The 18,097-nt window shown below is 47.6% G+C and overlaps 1 protein-coding gene across 1 annotated transcript in view; it reads right to left on the bottom strand.

The window, feature by feature from the left end:
* WDR72 (WD repeat domain 72) overlaps positions 1 to 7,568 on the bottom strand; it is a 73,192-nt gene extending 65,624 nt beyond the window's left edge. Inside the window, exons 1-3 of the mRNA XM_083712983.1 lie at positions 7,469 to 7,568; positions 2,790 to 2,956; positions 1,488 to 1,594 (exon numbers count right to left, since the gene is read on the bottom strand). Coding sequence (XP_083569109.1) covers positions 1,488 to 1,594; positions 2,790 to 2,945 — 263 coding nt within the window. The 5' untranslated portion in view covers positions 2,946 to 2,956; positions 7,469 to 7,568. The remainder of the gene's footprint in view (positions 1 to 1,487; positions 1,595 to 2,789; positions 2,957 to 7,468) is intronic.
* Between the last annotated feature and the right edge of the window lie 10,529 nt (positions 7,569 to 18,097).

Here is an 18,097-nt window from a genome sequence, read left to right as displayed (position 1 = left end):
CTTCTGTTAGGTCTATCAAAATGTTTTCACAGCCCAATCCTATGCACATTTGCTTGGAAATAAGTGCAGTATAGGAATGCAGCCTAAATGATTTTAGAATGTTGTTTGTGCTGTACATTTGTGCTGTTTTATTGTTGTTAGCCGCCCTGAGCCCGGCTTCGGCTGGGGAGGGCGGGATATAAATAAAATTTATTATTATTATTATTATTAAATCTATTTAATTTGGCACTATTCTTTTGAAGAGCAAGAAAACCCTAGTGCATCCATACATGCAAACCGCTGGCAGCCTCTCTGTTTCTTTCTCAGCCCATTGTGATGTTATGTGGATTGTCAGCATCATCACAAACATCCAGAAAGATACATCTTGGACCTTGCAGACCGACCACCTGAATGACCTGAATGACCTTCTGCTGGAAATGCACCAGCCTCTGTGAAGGGCCTCAATATCATGTTTAAATATCTTCACCCTTTATAAATGAAATTCATTTTGAAAAGTGAGATTAGGAAGACAAGATGACTATTATGATGAAATCCAGTGGTTTATCAAAATGTCCAAAGCCCAAACATTTCTTTCCTATCTCATCACATTATTGGTAAACATCAACTTTCACCACATTTGCTGGGGCACATACAATTATAATCACACAAGCTACTTCATGGAAGCACATTACAGTACTTAAACTGCTTCAGCCAGGTATTTTCATATTTTGAAAGCAAACAACATTGGCTGGCTGGCTTCTGAGCTCAGGTCAAGAAGCTGGCATTAACCCAAATGCCCGAAGGAGCACCTCTGGGTGTGCCAGCAGCTTGACTTAAAATGTCTCACAATCTTCAACCAATACCACGCTCTAGCAAACATTCTTGATGCATGAAGACAGGAGGACCTGGTCTTTTCTGTAGTGGCTTCAGAATGCCCTCCCCAAAGGGGCAAGACTGGGGCTGTCTCTACATCTTTTGGATGTCTCTACATCTTATATGCCCAGGAATTTTAAATTATTATGTTGCTTTAGTCCTGCTCAGTAGTTTTTAGGGTTTTTGCCTTTCTGTTTGCTACTGATTTTATTGTGTTTATGTTGTGTAAAAAGGGTGGTTTTAAAATATTTTATCTCACACAGGCATTCATCATTCTCAGGTGCACATATTCAGAGACCGAAGAGCTCAAAAACATGCTTTTTATATATGCACCTATGTTTACAGGCTGTGGCATATTGGAGAGATGTTTTGCTACATCTGCCAGACCTTCATGCTCTAAGGACTCTCCCCCCAAGACTGTCCCCTGGGGAAGGAGTAGCAGAACCATCTTCCATGGGGCTTCTCCAGGAGATGTTCCTGATGGATCTTGTCTAGCAAGGACAGCTCTTCCCCAAAGCCACAAATCACCAGCCTACTGTTCAAGAAGAGATTGCATCCTTCCTTGCCACTCTGGGAATTCCCACCGTTGAAATGAAGAGATGGTTGCACGTCATGGGAAATGCAAAGCGACTGACCCGTTCTCAGTAGCACTGACCACGTATGGATGCTTCTCAAAGTCCCTCGCCTTGGCCAAGCATGTCACTGACGCCGTGTGACCAAAGAGCATTTGCTTTGATGAAATCTAGAATAGCAAAACCATGCAGCAATGTCAGAGTGGCTGTTTTCTAAGGACACACGAGGAAAAATTCTTGCGTGGCGAGTTCCCGCCGCCCGCCCACCATGGAAATAATGACACATGACACAATTGTTAAGGTTAATGGGCTAAATAAGGCCACAACTTTATTGGTTACAGGTGATGAGCAGTATTGGCTTAGGCATTGGTCATAACCGACTATATCCGACTTCAGCCCGTCCACTTGAAGTCCAGGAAGGGTTAACCACCAGTAGGGGGAGTCCTGCTGATGCACATCAAGTAGGAACTCCCCCGGGGTCACTGACAGGGGGCGTGCCTTAGGCCCTCACCTCCCCAGGCTTAGTTCAGGGCCACGCCCCCTGGAATCCTTTATCAGACTACCCTTCTATATGCGGGGGAGGTGATGGCACTACCTCCCCTCTTCCATCTACAGAGCAATACCAATGCCTAACCGCCAATACCAAGAAAGTTGTGACGATTTGCTACAAGGTAGGCAAAAACCAAGTGGCTGGTGTCAATTTGCTAAGTGGAAAAATTCCTACCAGGCCCCTCAACAGCGACCAGCCAAGGTCCATAGCAAGGTCAAGGAACGAAAACCTTATAGGGAGGGAGGGTGGGGAAAGCAGGAACAGGTGGCAGGCGGCAAAGAGGGAGATCCCCAGCCACGTCCTGGTTTAAATCGGACAGGCCACACCCCCAGAGCCAGCCGATTGGCTGGCCAGGAGGTGACGCGGCCGGGAATCCCCCCAATCGCCTGGGGGCTGGGTTCCAGCTACCGTGTGTGTGGTGGGGCCGTGAAGCCCACAACTCCACCTCCTCTGAAGGGCAGAAGTGGCTTTTCTTCGGCCACACAGAGCAGGTTTCCTGCTGCTGAGAGGAGGAGAGGGGGATGGTGCTTCTGGGGTTACTATGAGCCCTTCTGGGGAAGGAGATTCATACAATCTCTGGTATCTCATGACAAGCCCGTGTTCTAAAGTGGCTGTTCAAAAATAGTACTGCTAATAGTTTTATATACCATGGGAAATATTATTTGAGAAGGGCTTCTTCCACAGGGATTTCTGACCACGGATGTGTCATGTCTTGGGCACGGTAGCTATAAGAGGCCTCATGGGATGGAAAGAGGAAAGGAAGACATGATAGGATGGGGCAGCAAGATGGCTGACGCCCCTGCAATGCCACAAACCTTCAGGTCTGATGATGACAGGTCCCAGAGGCAGATTTGTCCTTCTTGACTCCCAGTAACAATGGTTCTCTGGTCTTCCGTGATCAAGATGGCTGTGATGCTGTGAGCTGGGGCTCGGTTACCCCACAACGTGACAAGCTGAACTGAGGTCTTCATGGTGAGCTAACCTAAAAACAAAAGGAAAGGGCTTTCAGTGGTCAGTTGAATAGAGAGAGATTATTATTATTTAGCTTTCTCAGTCATTGCATCACTCCTGTGGAACTCTCTCCCCTTCACCTGGCCCCATTGTTTTGGGTGGTATGGCACCTGAGGAAGAAAAGGGGTTATTCCAGAGACCTCTCTTATTTGCTGAATATATTTAGAGTCCATCTTCTTGCCAAGGTGCTTACCAACTGCACAACAAAAGCAAGGCAATGTTTGTGCTGCCGCTGCCTCCCTTAGTCCTCTCACTCTTGACTTGGAAGGTAGAACTACCTTCCTGGATGAGGACAACTCCCTTCCTGCTCTGCAGGCCACAACACAGTTCACTTTTCATGGACTTGCCCCACCATAATGGTGAAGGAGCCCATCAGAAACTCACTTCAATACCAGATGCAAGAAACATTTTTTTTCAGAATTAAGAATAGGATCTAAGAGACAAAAAGAATATATACAGCTATCTAGCTGCAGACTATAGCAGAGAGTCCCAAAATGCTCATATACTCCAGAGTGGGATGAAGCAGGCAGCAGCCTTAGCTGGTCAAAGGCAGGAAGAAAGGAGCACTGTCCATAAGCCATATGCATGATGTCTGAGCTCAGGTGGCCATGAGTTATGGGCTGCCTGCTTGCCACAGACAATGGGCAGAGTTTGCTCTTAGCCAGGAAGATGCTCTTAAGCCCTGTGGGGCCAGGAGATGCAGCTGGGTGGGTGTTAACTTAAAGAGAAGTTGTTCAGTCAACTCCTGGTAGATGAGAGGGACATATCAAAGAAGTGTGTGTCTTCAGAAGTGAGCAGTTGGGGGACTTTAAGATGGAACACACCAGCTTTCATTTACAGAGGCAGAAGAAGTTAGAAGTCACACGATACAGTGGTGCCCCGCAAGACGAACGCCTCGCAAGACGGAAAACCCGCTAGACGAAAGGGCTTTCCGTTTTGGAGGCGCTTCGCTAAACGAATTTCTCTATGGGGTTGCTTCGCAAGACAAAAAAATCTTGCGAGTTCCCGCATTCCCCCCCCCCCCCGCTTTTTAAATGAATTATTACCGGGGTGTTTGGGGACACAGCATCTGCACACACCACCATCTTGTTGTTGCTGTGATGGAAATGCTGTGATTTCTGAAGCGGTGGGACAGAAGAATGGCCTGGGAGGGGGAGGCTAAACCCACAGGATAACCAGAAGGCTAGGAATGGCACGGAGTTCTTGTGGGCTCTTTTCAGATTATGGAAGGGGGCATAATCATGTGGTGCAATGGTGCAGCAATGAGTCAGTTGCCCCAAATCTTGCCCCACCTCTTGCTTAGCAGCTGATCATAAAGAGCCCTTGCCACATCCTCTTGGCCTTTCCACTTCCTTTTGTGCAGTGGTGGACTTGGGGTTCTTGAATTTCAGTGGTGTCCTGTGTGACAAAGCGCCCTGTGCACTCTGTTCTATAGCATTGTTTTGGCACCCCTGCAGCACGGCACTCGGGGTGACCACAGCAGTTGTGTTACCCTAAATCCGTCTCTGTTTCATGTGCAAGAGCTCTTGACCTCCTCGGATTCTGCCCAAAGCTCCAACCTGCTGGGCTCCTGGGGCCCTGCAATGGCTGCCTTTTGATTGGCCAGAGGAGTCCCTGCTGAGTGACAGTCATCTCCCTCCCCCACCTCCAGGCCATCCATGGGTGCCGTTTCCCCCCACCCTCACTCTCTCACAGTGAGCTGGATCCAGGGATCAATATAGGCTATTTCAACCAGCCAGGGTCCGCCAGTAATATCTTGTTTGTATTTCTAGGATGAGTGGCACCAGAAACACTTATTTCATTCCCCTCCATAATTCCCCACCATCAGAAGGAGCACCGCGAGGGCAAGACCATCCTCCAGCTGCTGATTACATCAAAGGTTTGAAGCACAAATTCAATTTTATGATGTTAATCTTGGCCTGCCACTCAGGAATTTTCTCGGGGGGATATGATTTTTCTCTGGATTGCATTTTAAGAATGATTTTCATCTTCAACAATCAATAAAGATATGTTTTCATCAAAATACTATATCTTGGTAGAATTCAATTGGCCATCTCAAGCCCTTTTGGTGACACAATATTAATTAAAATAGTTTATGTTGCTTCTAAACTGGGGAGCAGGGCAGTGAAAAGAGAAGAAGAGTCTCTGAACACATCTTCTACAAGCCTGCAGGAAGGCACTACCAAAATCCCCCCCCTCTCTCTCTCTCTCTCACACACACACACACACACACACACCAGGCTCTCTCTCGCCATATAATTCAACTGTGGCTGATACATACAGCCCACACATGGCTACATGCAAAGTTTTGCTATTGTTACAAGACCTCTTTGCACACAAAATGCTTTAGAAAAAGGTGAAAGATCATAGAATAAATAGAGTTTGAAGGGATCACAGGGATCATCTAGTCCAACCCCGTGCAATGCAGGAATCTTTCACCCAACATGGGGATCAAACCCCAGACCCTGAGATTAAGAGTCTCATCCTCTACCAACTGAGCTATGCCTCAAGTTGAACATGATGAATTCCGGTAAATGATTCAAAAAGGTCCAGCTGTTTAACCGTGCTTCCCCCATGATGATTCATAAATGTTGAATTTTTAAAGAAAAAGCTCATAAAGGAAAAATAATGTTCTCTCAAATGCTTAAACTATCAGATGGGACCTCGAATTTCCACAGGCTTCAACAGTACACAAGTTTAGGGATCCTGGGACTGATCAGAGGTTGTTGGAATCCTTCCCTGAGCACTGGCCATGCTGGTTGCTGAGGAGAGCTGAAGTTCAGCAATATCTGCACCCCAAATGGACAAAATGGGCTATAATCAAAGCAAAGGGGTCTGAAGCAAGTCAACCCAGTGAGAAGACCCCCAAATGCTCCCAGTTGTCAAGCAGAGGTGCCAGAAGGAGCCTTCCTGTGACCTTGAACTCTCTTTACACCCAACACTGCCAAGCAGATCTCACAGGCCATGTTTTGGTTCCTGCTCCTCAGAAGCATCCGGTCATGTTGAAACAGTACACAAGAGCAGCATTTATGGTCCATCAGGAAGGGAGAGCAGGAAGCAAAGCCTGGGCCACACTTCTGAAATGCACACACGCACAACCTTGTGGATCTGTCCAGCAGGGGAGGGGAAACTGAATCCCCAAATCATCAAAACTCAACTGTTTTGATCTGGCAATTCTCATGGCCCAAGTTTTCTGCCTGCTCCTTATTCTTCTCCATTTGGGACTGAGCTGCATTCTCTCTCACCCCCCCCCCCTTCCTTCTTCCTGTTAGGCAGCCACTGTTTAGGGTAAACACTCAGCAAGGATGACTAATGGGCTTTGCAAGGCATATTAATGCAGGGCTGCTGCCTACAGGGAGGAAAGAGAGGGAAAGGGCTGGAATGTCATTTGAACCACACACTACAAGCCCGCAACCTCCCTGCCTCCCCACCCCCAAAGAACAGTTTGAAAGCCAGAGGTTTAACAGTAATCCCAGAGAACAGAGTGCCTCTTTAGATATGCAGAGTGCTTTTTTGTGTCTGGGACTGAGGGACGGATGGGGCTTGCAGGCAGCTCCAAGCCTCAGAACCTCTCCTTTTTTAGAAGGGAATCCCAAAATGAAAATGCCTGCCTGTCACCTCTTGCCAACACAGCCCCTCCATGACACCAGCATGGAATTAGAAGGAGGACCCAGAGACGAAGGCCTTTTTATTTATGCCCAGGTGGGTACTGACAGATAGAGCATCTGGAGCCCCCTCCCAAAACAAAGGATGCAGCTATACAACCTCCTCTGTAATCAGGTGGATGATGATGATGATGATCATCATCATCATCATTTATTATTATTATTATTATTATTATTATTATTATTATTATTATTATTATTATTTATACCCTGGCCTTCCCAGTTCAGAAAACCGGGCTCAGGTTGCCTAAATTTAAAACACTTAATTGATACAACAAAAAACAGCATAAAAGACAGTATAAAACGTGAATAACAATAAATTCAGAATTCAAAAATCAATTTAGGGGGAAAATCCACCCACTAGATGAATATTAGAATAGTGCCAGAAACTGAGATGGGGTGGGGTGTCAGCTTTCTGGCACTAAGTTTCCAAGGAAAGGCAAACCTGAATTTGGCCCTGCAAGGAGGCTCTCCAGAGCCTGCCCCTGCCCACCCCAAAGATCCAGGGAGGGGAGGGCCCAGGGGGCAGGTAGGGGCCTGCACAAATCCCTCCACTGAACCCACACTGGAGTCCCCTGCCCCAACACTAGCACAGCCTCCTTGCCAGCCACTGAGAGCGAAAGAGAGGAGAGCTCATGGCAGTTGGTATCAGGTGGGCTGTGAGTCCCTCAGTGCGCAGATGGGACCCCCTTTCTGTTGACTCCCCTGGGCTGATGCTGACCCAGAGCCAAGGAGGCTTTGTGGGGCAGGGGGACACAGAGGGAGGGAGGGGGGATCCTGACTCTTTCCCAGGACTGGGTTCTGCAACCCCAACTCACCAGCATCGAGGCTCTTCACGGGGCTGGGGACATGTGCTCCTATCCAGTCTCTTCCCTCTCCTCAGCCAGGTGCTGGGAAATGGGTCCAGCCCGCCTGTGGGGAGCCTGCTGCTCTTAGAGCTCTTCTCAGTTCACAGGAGGAGGAGCTCTCTCTGGGTCTCCACCTGCTGCTGCTGGCTGAGCCCAGAAGACGTTCCCTCCCCCCCTTGCCTGCTCTGACAGAGACTGACCTTGGCTGAGGGTTGGGCACCTTCTGGGCCAGCAGTCCCAGCTGGCCGGAACTGGGCTTGCCTCTCCCAGCCCTGAGCTTCTCCCTGGAGCTGCAGTGGAATAGCTGAGCCTGCTTTGGAGATTTGGCACTGCCAGGAAGGTGGGTGCATCCTGGCCCCCACTACCACAAGATGACTGTGCATGATCTCTCTTTCCTAAGACGAAAGACAGGGCTTCAGGACTGGTGCATTTAATTCTGACAAATGAAGCAGCATGGAGGTGCCTTCCTTTTTCAGCCAGAGTTCAGTTCCTTACTGGGGTGAAGAGAAGCAGATTCTGGAAAAGGTGAAGTTTAGTTGGAATGGTGGCAAACCCCCGGCCAATGACCATCAATTACATGTAATATCATCTATTACATCACAGGGGGAAGTCAGATTCTTCTCACCCCAGCTGGTGCCCTTCTGCCCCTGCCACATGCTCCCCTCCCAACTGGGTTCCCTCTAGATACCATGGGGTCCACCACCATGGGCCCACCACCACCACCCTCCCTGACCATTGGCCATGCTGGCCACCAGCAATATTTGAAGGGCTGCTCAAATGTCTCACAATATATTGTATCCTGGGCCACCTCTTCTTCTCAGCTACCTTCTGGCCTGAGACACCTGCAGTTAAACACCTCCAAGTCCCTCAGCTTCCCAGAGGAGACAGGCCATGGAGTTCCACCAAGTTTCCTGTAGTCACTCTGTGGGAACTTTGCCCTTCAGGAGGGGAGGGGAGGAAATCCAGCAGCCAGGAATACTTCAACAGCCTCAGTTTCCACTTCCCTAGGGGCCAACAGCACCCAGCAGTGACTGGTGGGCAGAAGGCAGGGAGACCAACAGTTGATGGAGGCAGAGTCAATGGCGGACAGAGCCAACTGGCTCTCATTTTGCCCTCATCCTCTGAGTTCTACAGGGAGGAGGAGGAGGAAGCTGGCAGCCAGGACCACCCCCTGGACTTGGCACAAGCAAGAAGGCACATAGTTGGGGGCTGGCCGAGGGCAGGTTAAGGCTGGTGGGGCAGCACACATTTGCCTTAATGGACCACTGACAGCACCTTCCTTGGCCTTCATTCTACTGGCTAGACAGATCCACCTGTCAATCGGAGCTTGACGGGTTCAGGGGCCCTTAAAAGCTGACATGTTGCCAACTCCCTGTCTCCCCTCAATGTCTTTCTGAACACGCAATTCACGAGGAGATCAGAAGTCTCTTTGTGAAGTAGCTGTGTCAGGACAGATAGAACTGAGCTATTTATTTATTTCATGTGCCTTTGCTTTATTGCCTGTTTAAACCTTCCATAAACCTCTTAAAATCAGCTGTTGGGCCTCTTGCGCATGTTTGTGCAATGGGGTATGTTTCCCTGCACCTGCTTTGGCTGTTCCTGCTACTTTTGTGCATCCTGGAAGCTTTTCAAATGAAGCAGACTTCTCTACTTTCCAAGCGTCTGAAAAGGAGGTCCGTTTTGTGATGAGCTCCATATTTGAACAGTAGGCAATTTGTGGAGGGCTGAGGGGGTATGACTTTGCCCAGTGCTCTTTGTCAAACCTTGAGGAGCTCTACTAAAGGTTCCCTCGCTGGCTCACTTTTGCCTCACCCACAAGTTGGGCGGGGGGGGGAGTAGCTTCTTGGGCTGCAGACGGCTAATTAGTGGTTAACAACCTTGTTGACAGATGTCAACACTACTGAAAGACAAAACAGCTCAGATTCCTTCAGGGAAGACATGTCAAGGGCAAAGGATTTATTGTGTCATCTTTTGCAGAATGTGATGGAGTATTGATGAAAAATCCCCCCTTTTGTATCAACATTCTACCTTGTTTTGGAAACATAAATGGGAGGCCTGCTCCCCAACTCTCGCCCTGGAAACCCTCCAGGGCATAAACCCTCATTGTTGTTTGTGATAATAGATAGAATTTCACAAATGGTGACAAGGCAAATGGTGGGGGTGGGTGCATCTCTCCTCATCATCACGGCCAGCCTGTGCCTTGCAATGCGAAGCGTGAAACGCATAGCTGTCAACTTTCAGGTTTGAAAATAAGGGATCAGCAGCCTCAAAAATATCAAAAATCAAAAATCAGCAGCATCACCTGTCCCAGGGACAGTCCACGGGATATCTAACAGTCTGGGATAGCAGCAGGAAGCAGCAGGAAACAGCGCTGGAATAAGGGAATTTCCCGCAAAAAAGGGGAAGGTTGACAGCTATGGAGAAACGGCATGTGCCATTTTGCAGTGAATACTCAGAATAGGAGCCCAGCCTTGACCCTGCCAGAATCTCCCTCTCCCTCCCTCCTTTCCTGCCAGGAAGCTACCAGGCATGCACCAACTGGAAATGGATCAGTTTGTCCTTCCAGAACCTTTTCCAGGCTCAAACAGTATTGGCAGTGAGTCCTCCCCAATACCCTACTGAACACAAATCGTCATGAAGAACAAGGGGTGCCTGGAGGGGCCCTGTGTCATATTCAAAGTGGACCATTGGCATCAGTGCCCTCTTTAACATACCCTCCAACATTTTCCCGATGCAAATAGGGGCAGCTGTGGTCTAAACCACTGAGCCTTGGGCTTGCCGATCAGAAGGTCGGCGGTTCGAATCCCTGCGACGGGGTGAGCTCCCGTTGCTCGGTCCCTGCTCCTGCCAACCTAGCAGTTCGAAAGCACGTCAAAGTGCAAGTAGATAAATAGGTACCATTCCGGCGGGAAGGCAAACGGTGTTTCCATGTGCTGCTCTGGTTCGCCAGAAGCGGCTTAGTCATGCTGGCCACATGACCCAGAAGCTGTATGCTGGCTCCCTTGGCCAATAAAGCAAGATGAATGCTGCAACCCCAAAGTCATCAGTGACTGGACTTAACGGTCAGGGGTCCCTTTACCTATACTATTCCATAACAATGATGTTGATGGTGATTATTATTATTATTAATAATAATAATAATAATAGCCCGGCCATCTGACTGGGCTGCCCCAGCCACTCTGGGCAGCTTCTGACATATATAAAAACATAATAAAACATTAAACATTAAAAAAAACTTCCCTATACAGGACAGCCTTCAGATGTCTTCTAAAGGTTGTATAGTTATTTATCTCCTTGGCTCGAGGGTCGCATAACTTAGCCCATTCTTTGCAATGGGCCTACTCTGAATACGATTTGGGATTGTGTCCAGCTATGTATTTGCATTTAGCATTCTGGCAAACAGATTTCTTTTGCAGGAATGCGGGGAGTTTGTGCATTATTTGTATTGCAGCTCTTTGTTTTCTTCACTAAACCTGTTTTCCTGTTTTCTTCTGGAAAGCCCAATTCTCTGCAGGTCCACCAGAGGTCACTCTGACATCACCTTTCGAGGGCTCAGTTGGGGAGACATGATTCTGTTTGCCAGAGGAATTCAGCACTGGGGTTCATTATGTCTGTGGGTCACAAAGATCTGAGCCTCCCCCCCCACCCCCCCGCCACCCATATGCGCTTTTGTGCATGTGCATCCACACACGAGCACTTTCAACTGAGCTCTTATCAAATGAGCATTTTTCATTGAGTGATCTCAGTGTTCCAGCAGGCATTGCTTAGGATGGGGTGTCTTTACACTGTGGGTTGGGGACCCCTCCCCTCAGTTAGAACCTCCCCCTCCAATGTTCTAGGAACCTGAGGCATGTCGGCAGGTATGTGCTTACCTGTGTCTGTGGCCAAGTTTTTAATTTTTGAGATACAATTTTTTCAATATGCCAGACTTGCACACAACAATGGGTTATCATTGTGGGGTTGTTGTTGTTGTTTAAAAAAGAAGGGTGTATCACACCCCACCCCACCAGGGCTCCACCAAGGAGCACCTCCCCAACAGAAGTAGGGGGTGTGGTGATGGCGCCCAGCAAAATCACCACACACACACACATCCGTTTCAATAATAATTTTAAAAACTTGTTTACACAATGCATTTCAGGACATCCACAGTTGGGTACTATGTGATTTTATATTGGGTGTCCTGTCCCCCCCCCCCCCAGCTTTACTACATTATCCATTTATCAGGCTGCCACTTGGATCAGGACAACAACAAAAAAAAAACCTGGACATGTTCAACTGCCTTTGTCTCCCTGTTCTTTGTGACTCGAGGGTGCTGAGCACAGCATTCAAAGCAGAGACCTGCCAGGTAAGCTCCTTGAGGCTGAGTCCATTCCGGAAAGATGAGGGGCTGATTAAAGGGCTCCCTGGATGCCAAACAACAGGAGTGAGGGGGTTGGGAGAAGCGGGCAGAGGGAGAGGAAGAAAGAAACTTCTGAAGAAGTTGATGAGGCAATTTGCATCCTGTTTTATGATGGCAGCCATGAAGCAACCGCTTATTTTGACTCAGGGCATGGTAGACTGCCAAACCGCTGGCTGATGAAGGATGCGCAGGATGCTTTCCACACAGTGTTCAGTTGTGAGGAGCTTTCTTTGGTTCTTGTGTATAAAGAAGCAATGATGGCTCCTCTGTCCAACTGATGTCACAGACAAGCCAGCAAGGATTGCTTTGCATGGTCCATCAACTGCCTCCTCGAGGTCAGGCAGGAAGCGGATCAGCTGCCATCCCAGAACCTCTCATACGCTCCCCTTACCCTTTGGGGGGGGCATTTCAACGCCTCCACTTGATGCTTTTCATTTTTTCATATTCCCAAGAGGGAATCTTTGGTGGCACAGCCCAAGTTCACCTCGGCTGCCAGCATTGCATTAATGGCCAGTTGGTGGAAAAAGAGGTGTGGAGGTTCCCAGAGTGGGTGGAGGGACAGACCCAGGCAGGAGGGTCAGCCAGGGGCAGTGGAGTGCCACAAGCACTGCCCCCAGGATTCCCAGCCAGGTTGCAAGTGTTGTAAAACAAAATCTGCCCTTCTTCCCTTACGGGGTATCCAAGAGCCTGTATAGAGTCCTTACGTGGGTTCCCTATTGGTAGGAGAAAATAACAGAGGCCAACCAGAGAATATTGAGAAGCAAAGCAGCTAGTAAGCCTGATCTTTATTGATCTGTTGCAACAGGGTGCTCCCCTCACACGCAGGAAAGGAGGAGGACCCTGAACCAAGCCATGCCTGCCCTTATATAGACATTTTAAATTCCCTGCCCTGGAGCTCAAGACCACCCCTCCATAAATCATACATACATCACAGAAGGCGTGTAACCCAAGACCACCCCCCACAAACATCATACCTACATCACGGAAAAGGTGGTCTACAGCAAAAATTTGAGTGTTGCTGTTTTTCCTGTCTTGCAGGTTTTCTGATACTGCCTTATCTGATTGCCTGGTGATTACCCACTTCCTGAGACAATGGGAAAGTTCTCTCACCCCCTCCCTCCTTGCAGAGAAAACATTTGGTCAGTTTGGGAGTCAAAATGGTTTCAGGGAGTCAAAATGGTTTCAGGAAGGTCTTCCTGTGCTGCTCCAGACATTGATACATTTATGAACATTTATTATATATATATGACCTTAAAATTCCATTACACAAGAGCTCATGGTCTTTCTCCAGCTGGAACTCAGAGGAACTCAGTTCCGGCACCTCTCAGGTTGGCACCATTGCCATTCTAACAGAACAAGAGAGATGTTCATGGTGAGTTCAGGCAACTCTTTTTTCTAGGAAAATAGCACTGGGGAGGGGAGGGGGCTCTGGTGGCTGCTCCTATGAGACCCACAAAAAGAGGGAGATGGCTGGTTGTGGAGACCCCTTGGGCAAAAGTCCCTTTGTAAGGGTTGCCGTATGTCCAAAATTCCCGGACATAGCTGAGATTCGCCTGTGTTGGATGTGTAGATTTTTGCAATTTTCCTTAAAAATAGCTCAGAAACTTTTCTTTTTTTCCTCTTTTCTTTTCTGAGATTTTGCAAAAAAATTGCAAAAAGAGCAAAACAACAACAACAACCCATGTCTCTCAGTCCAAAAGAAACACATATCTATAAATTTCTGTGCCCTGAATCTGATGCACGAAAGATTGTGAAAGTGGGGTGGGTGCTCCCCCCATGCTTTTTTGGCTGAAATGTCATTTCTAGCTGCTAAGTTAAGAGGGCACATTGTCAGGCCTCGGGTGGCTCAGGGATTTCCAGAAATGCCAATCACAGGCTGGGTTTTGTCTCATGCCTCTGACAAGTGGTTCATTTCACTGTCAGTGGGGATTTCGTTCCTAGCTCTACAGGAGACAATTAATTCAAGGAGATTCATCCCAGGCAGCAGAAAGCAAAAGTTTGGAACCTTAGTACTAATTTCAGAGATGGGTGGAGAAAAGAAACTGGGAAGTGGAGAGTTGGACTTGTGGGAGCCAAAGAGGGAGGAGGATTTTGCCTCTTGGGTCGCATTGAGTGTGGCAGCCAGCTTTCGTGTCTGCCAAAAAAATCTTAGAAAGGGCCTGGCAGCTTCTGTCTGGGGCTCCAGCTCCTGTGCTGATAAAATATATTTCTTTTGGAGCATATAATCAACTCCTTGGTTCAATTTCCTTGCTACCTCAATTTCTCATCACAACTTCACTGTGGTCACCTTAACCAGATAGAAAGGGGCAATCAAGTCTTGTAAACTGCTTTGCTGTTTTACTATTTCAATCAGGCAGTATATAATTCTTGTGAAATAAGCAAATAAAGTCCCTGCAGGCCTTGAAGGCTTCTCTAAGATCCTTCGGACAAAAATACAAAGCCAGGTGGCAACTTTATGTTCATCTGCCATGTTAAGAATCCTCCAAATACCTTCAGGGCAATATTTTAAAAGACTTTGCCGCAAGAGTATGAAGATTCCAAAGTTAAACCACAAAGGTAATGGCTGGCGCCTGCCGTCCTTATCTTATCTCGGTCTTGCAGTTGTGATCCATGTCCACAGAAGAGAGATAAGAATTCAATTGCCATCTCTGGCAGAGAACCAGGTAATTTGGTAACCTGCCAAGATGAAACTTTTGAACAAGGAAGTGGACATCCAACCTCTGGCCCAGTTTGATCAAGCAGAAAGTAGGAATGAAATCGCTTTTGTGATAGACACTGGTGGGAACCTTATTACAAATATTCGAAAAATGGAACATCTTTAGGGGGGTCTGACACACAACCCTATCTAAGGATCCATACCCTCCAAGCGTCCCTATTTTCCAGGGACAGTCCCAGAATTACAACAGCCATCCTGGCTTCTGATTTGATCCCAGAATGTCCCTATTTCCCCCGCCAATGCTGCCACCACCAAGCTTGGGGAGGAAGAGGAGCTGGTGTTTGTCCCGGGTGGCAGCAGGTGCAAGGCAACATCTGGTTCCCCCTCCATGGCCTCTCCATGGCCACCACTGCTGGGCTCCTCCCTTGGGCAGTGTGTAGTGGCTACTGGAGAGTGGGCAAGGAGGTGGAGAGGCTGCCACCACCAAGACCCAGCCCCACATGATGCACTGGCTCTAAGGGGCAGGCAGAGGGCAGAGCCGCTGGGTGGAAAGAAAGAGAGAGTGGAGCAGAACGGAACGGAAGGAATCTTGGTTTTGTTTTGTTTTTTAAAAAAGCTTTGTGTATCCGTGTCTAATCCTGCCACTTTCTAAAATTTATTTATTGGTGTGTGTTTTTCTTTTTGTAAATCTACCAAAGAATAAAATAAAATAAAATCAGGATTAAGGAGTTTTCTTTGGATGGAATGGTGTGGGTGGGTGCTGGGTCCTGTTCTTATAGTGCTGGGGGCACTCGCCCTGGGGGCACTCACCCTTCTTCTGACAGCAAGTACTCAGGGGTGGGCATGGGGGGGTTGAGTAGGGCCCATTTGGGCAGGGAGTGAGAAATGTCCCTACTTTCATCTAAGGAATGTTGGAAGGTATGGGATACAACCCCTGGTCCAAACCCATCCTTTCCCAAGCTTCCAGTCCTGCCTGCCTTAATGGAGGCAGCCCCCATGATAGTGGGGGATCGTCGGGGAATGAAAAACAAGGATGACAGAGGGTAAATCATCCTCACAAATTCCCCCCCCCCAGGGATGGGGGGAATGGGCTTCACTCACAGTTCGTCTCGGTACCTGGCTTTCATTCTGGCATGGAATGTGGGAGGCAGGAAGGCGCTGAGTGCAAAAGCACTTCGTCTGGCGAAAACCCTCCTTAAGAATGAAGAAGATTAAGATTAAGATTAAGATTAAGATTAAGATTAAGAAGCAGCGGTTCTCCGTTTAATTTGATTTTTAATTGACTTTAAGGTAGCAGCATGTGATGGGAAATGGTTGCAACGACTGTAATGGTTCTAGGGGTTGCTCGTGCATAAATCGGCGCCACACCTGGCTGGGTTACCTGGGTGAACTCTTTCTGTCTGGACAGCCACTCACCTGTGGCTGTCTCAATCGCTGGCAGAATCCATCAGTGGGCGTTTCTTGAACTTCTTCCAGCAAAGAAGCTCTTTGACGCCTAGTCTCCGCCTACTCTCCCTGCGTGGAAGCCTTCTGCGCAGGGAGGGTGTGGGCAGCGGAGGACCCGTGCTCTCCCCGCTGGTCTCCGGCGAGGAGTCATGGAGCCACCTCACCGATTCCCGCATCTGCCCCCTTCTCCACTGGTGCTACGCTGATTTCCTTCCCCAGAAGATGGGCTGCTTCTCTCCCTCTCGGGACACTCTCCGGAATCCCTCTGGAGCCCTCCCTCTTCCTCTGGCTCCGATGGCAGTTCCCTGACAACAACATACTGTGGAACATATCAGTTACATGGATCAAAGGTTTGAATTGAGATAAGATTTTCTTCAGTGTGATCCACTGGGGAGAGGGAAGCCACAGTTTGTTTATTCTAAGTTTCTTTTATGTATTTATGATTCAGCAACCCTCTCCAGAACAGAAGATAAAAAGATATTTACAAGTGAGGAAGGGACATTTGAATAATATTGATATTAACAAGCAAAAATGGAAACTATGTGTGATTTGAAATGAAGAAAGGAGGGGGTGGGGAAGCTCAAGTATTACTGTGCTGGAAAGATAGAGTAATTCCCCTCACCTCTGTTTAAAAACAACAGACAAGGAAAAAGAGAAGAAGAAGAAGAGTTTGGATTTGATATCCCGCTTTATCACTACCCGAAGGAGTCTCAAAGCGGCTCACATTCTCCTTTCCCTTCCTCCCCCACAACAAACACTCTGTGAGGTGAGTGGGGCTGAGAGATTTCAGAGAAGTGTGACTGGTCCAAGGTCACCCAGCAGCTGCATGTGGAGGAGCGGAGACTCGAACCCGGTTCCCCAGATTACGAGTCTACCGCTCTTAACCACTACACCACGCTGGCTCTGAGATTTGTTTGTGCTACTGACGGAATGTAATCTAAGATAAAATTTAATTGGGCCATAAATCTCTAGCTGAAAGGAAAAGAATTATGGGGCTGTGATAAGAATGCTGCAAAAGTTCTGGGAGTTGGAAAGGAGTATTAAATCTTTAGCACATTTGAAAATTGCCCACCTTTTCCTAGGCTGAGAGAAAAATGATGAAGATCTGTGACATGTTTTACTAGTGAGATAGAATGGTTTTCAGCTGACAGTTGCCTGCTCCGAGACATCAAAGCAAGGGATGGAGAGATAAGACCTCTGAGAAACTTCAAGATTCAGTTCTGGCCCACATCACTATGGGAGAAAACAACAACTGGGAAGTGAAAGAGGCGACAACATATACGGACAGAAGGAATCTCCATGGACATAACAGCTTTCACATGCAGGGCAGAAGAAAGATAATAGTTTGAGTTCCTCACTTGAAGCTTTTTAAATTTATATATTATAACATCATGAATGGAAATCATTAATTATGTAGCTGTTGACTAAGGGATTATTATTATAACTGAAATGTAAATGATATTAATTAAGATTACGGAACACAGTGATATAAGATCGGAAATGCACCCAATCTACCACGCGGGGAGTTACTTTAACGAAAATGTATTAAGTGGAAGTTGATTGGCATTTTGATAATGGTATAATTTGGGAATTAATTGTTGTTGTTATCATTTGGCTATTTTGAGGGGGTGATATATTGGAAAACTAATTTTTAAAAATGACAAAAAAACCCATCCCTTCCCAATCTCTGCAGAATGGTCTTGGGGATTACATCATTTCTGTACACGAGTATTTCAATGCAGAGATGGTAACACAAGACTGCACCTCCCCCCACAAATGATTTCTGGTCCCGTCCCCCACCTCAGAATTTGGCAATAGTGGGTATCTTTTTAAAAAACAACAACACAGAGATTGCTTCTTCATTCATGATGCTGGTCCTCACTTCCAGCCTTGCAGAACTGCTGCCTCCGCCAGCCTCTTTGCTTCCTTAGCACGGCTGCTTTACCTGGCTCTCCAGTCGGTCCCCATGCAGACGGGAGTAAACATCTTCTTCCCAGGGGAGGAGCAGGGAGAGAGATTGCGAGATGACAAAGCACAAAGCAGATGCGAATTCCCCCTAAATGCCTTGCTGGGTAATCGTAAGGAAATCACTGAAAGT

This window comes from Podarcis gaigeae (assembly GCF_964106915.1).
Source record: "Podarcis gaigeae genome assembly, chromosome: 14".
NCBI classification, from domain to species: Eukaryota; Metazoa; Chordata; class Lepidosauria; order Squamata; family Lacertidae; genus Podarcis; species Podarcis gaigeae.
Note: the sequence above shows the minus strand (reverse complement) of the source record. Positions and strands in the feature narration are given on the sequence as shown.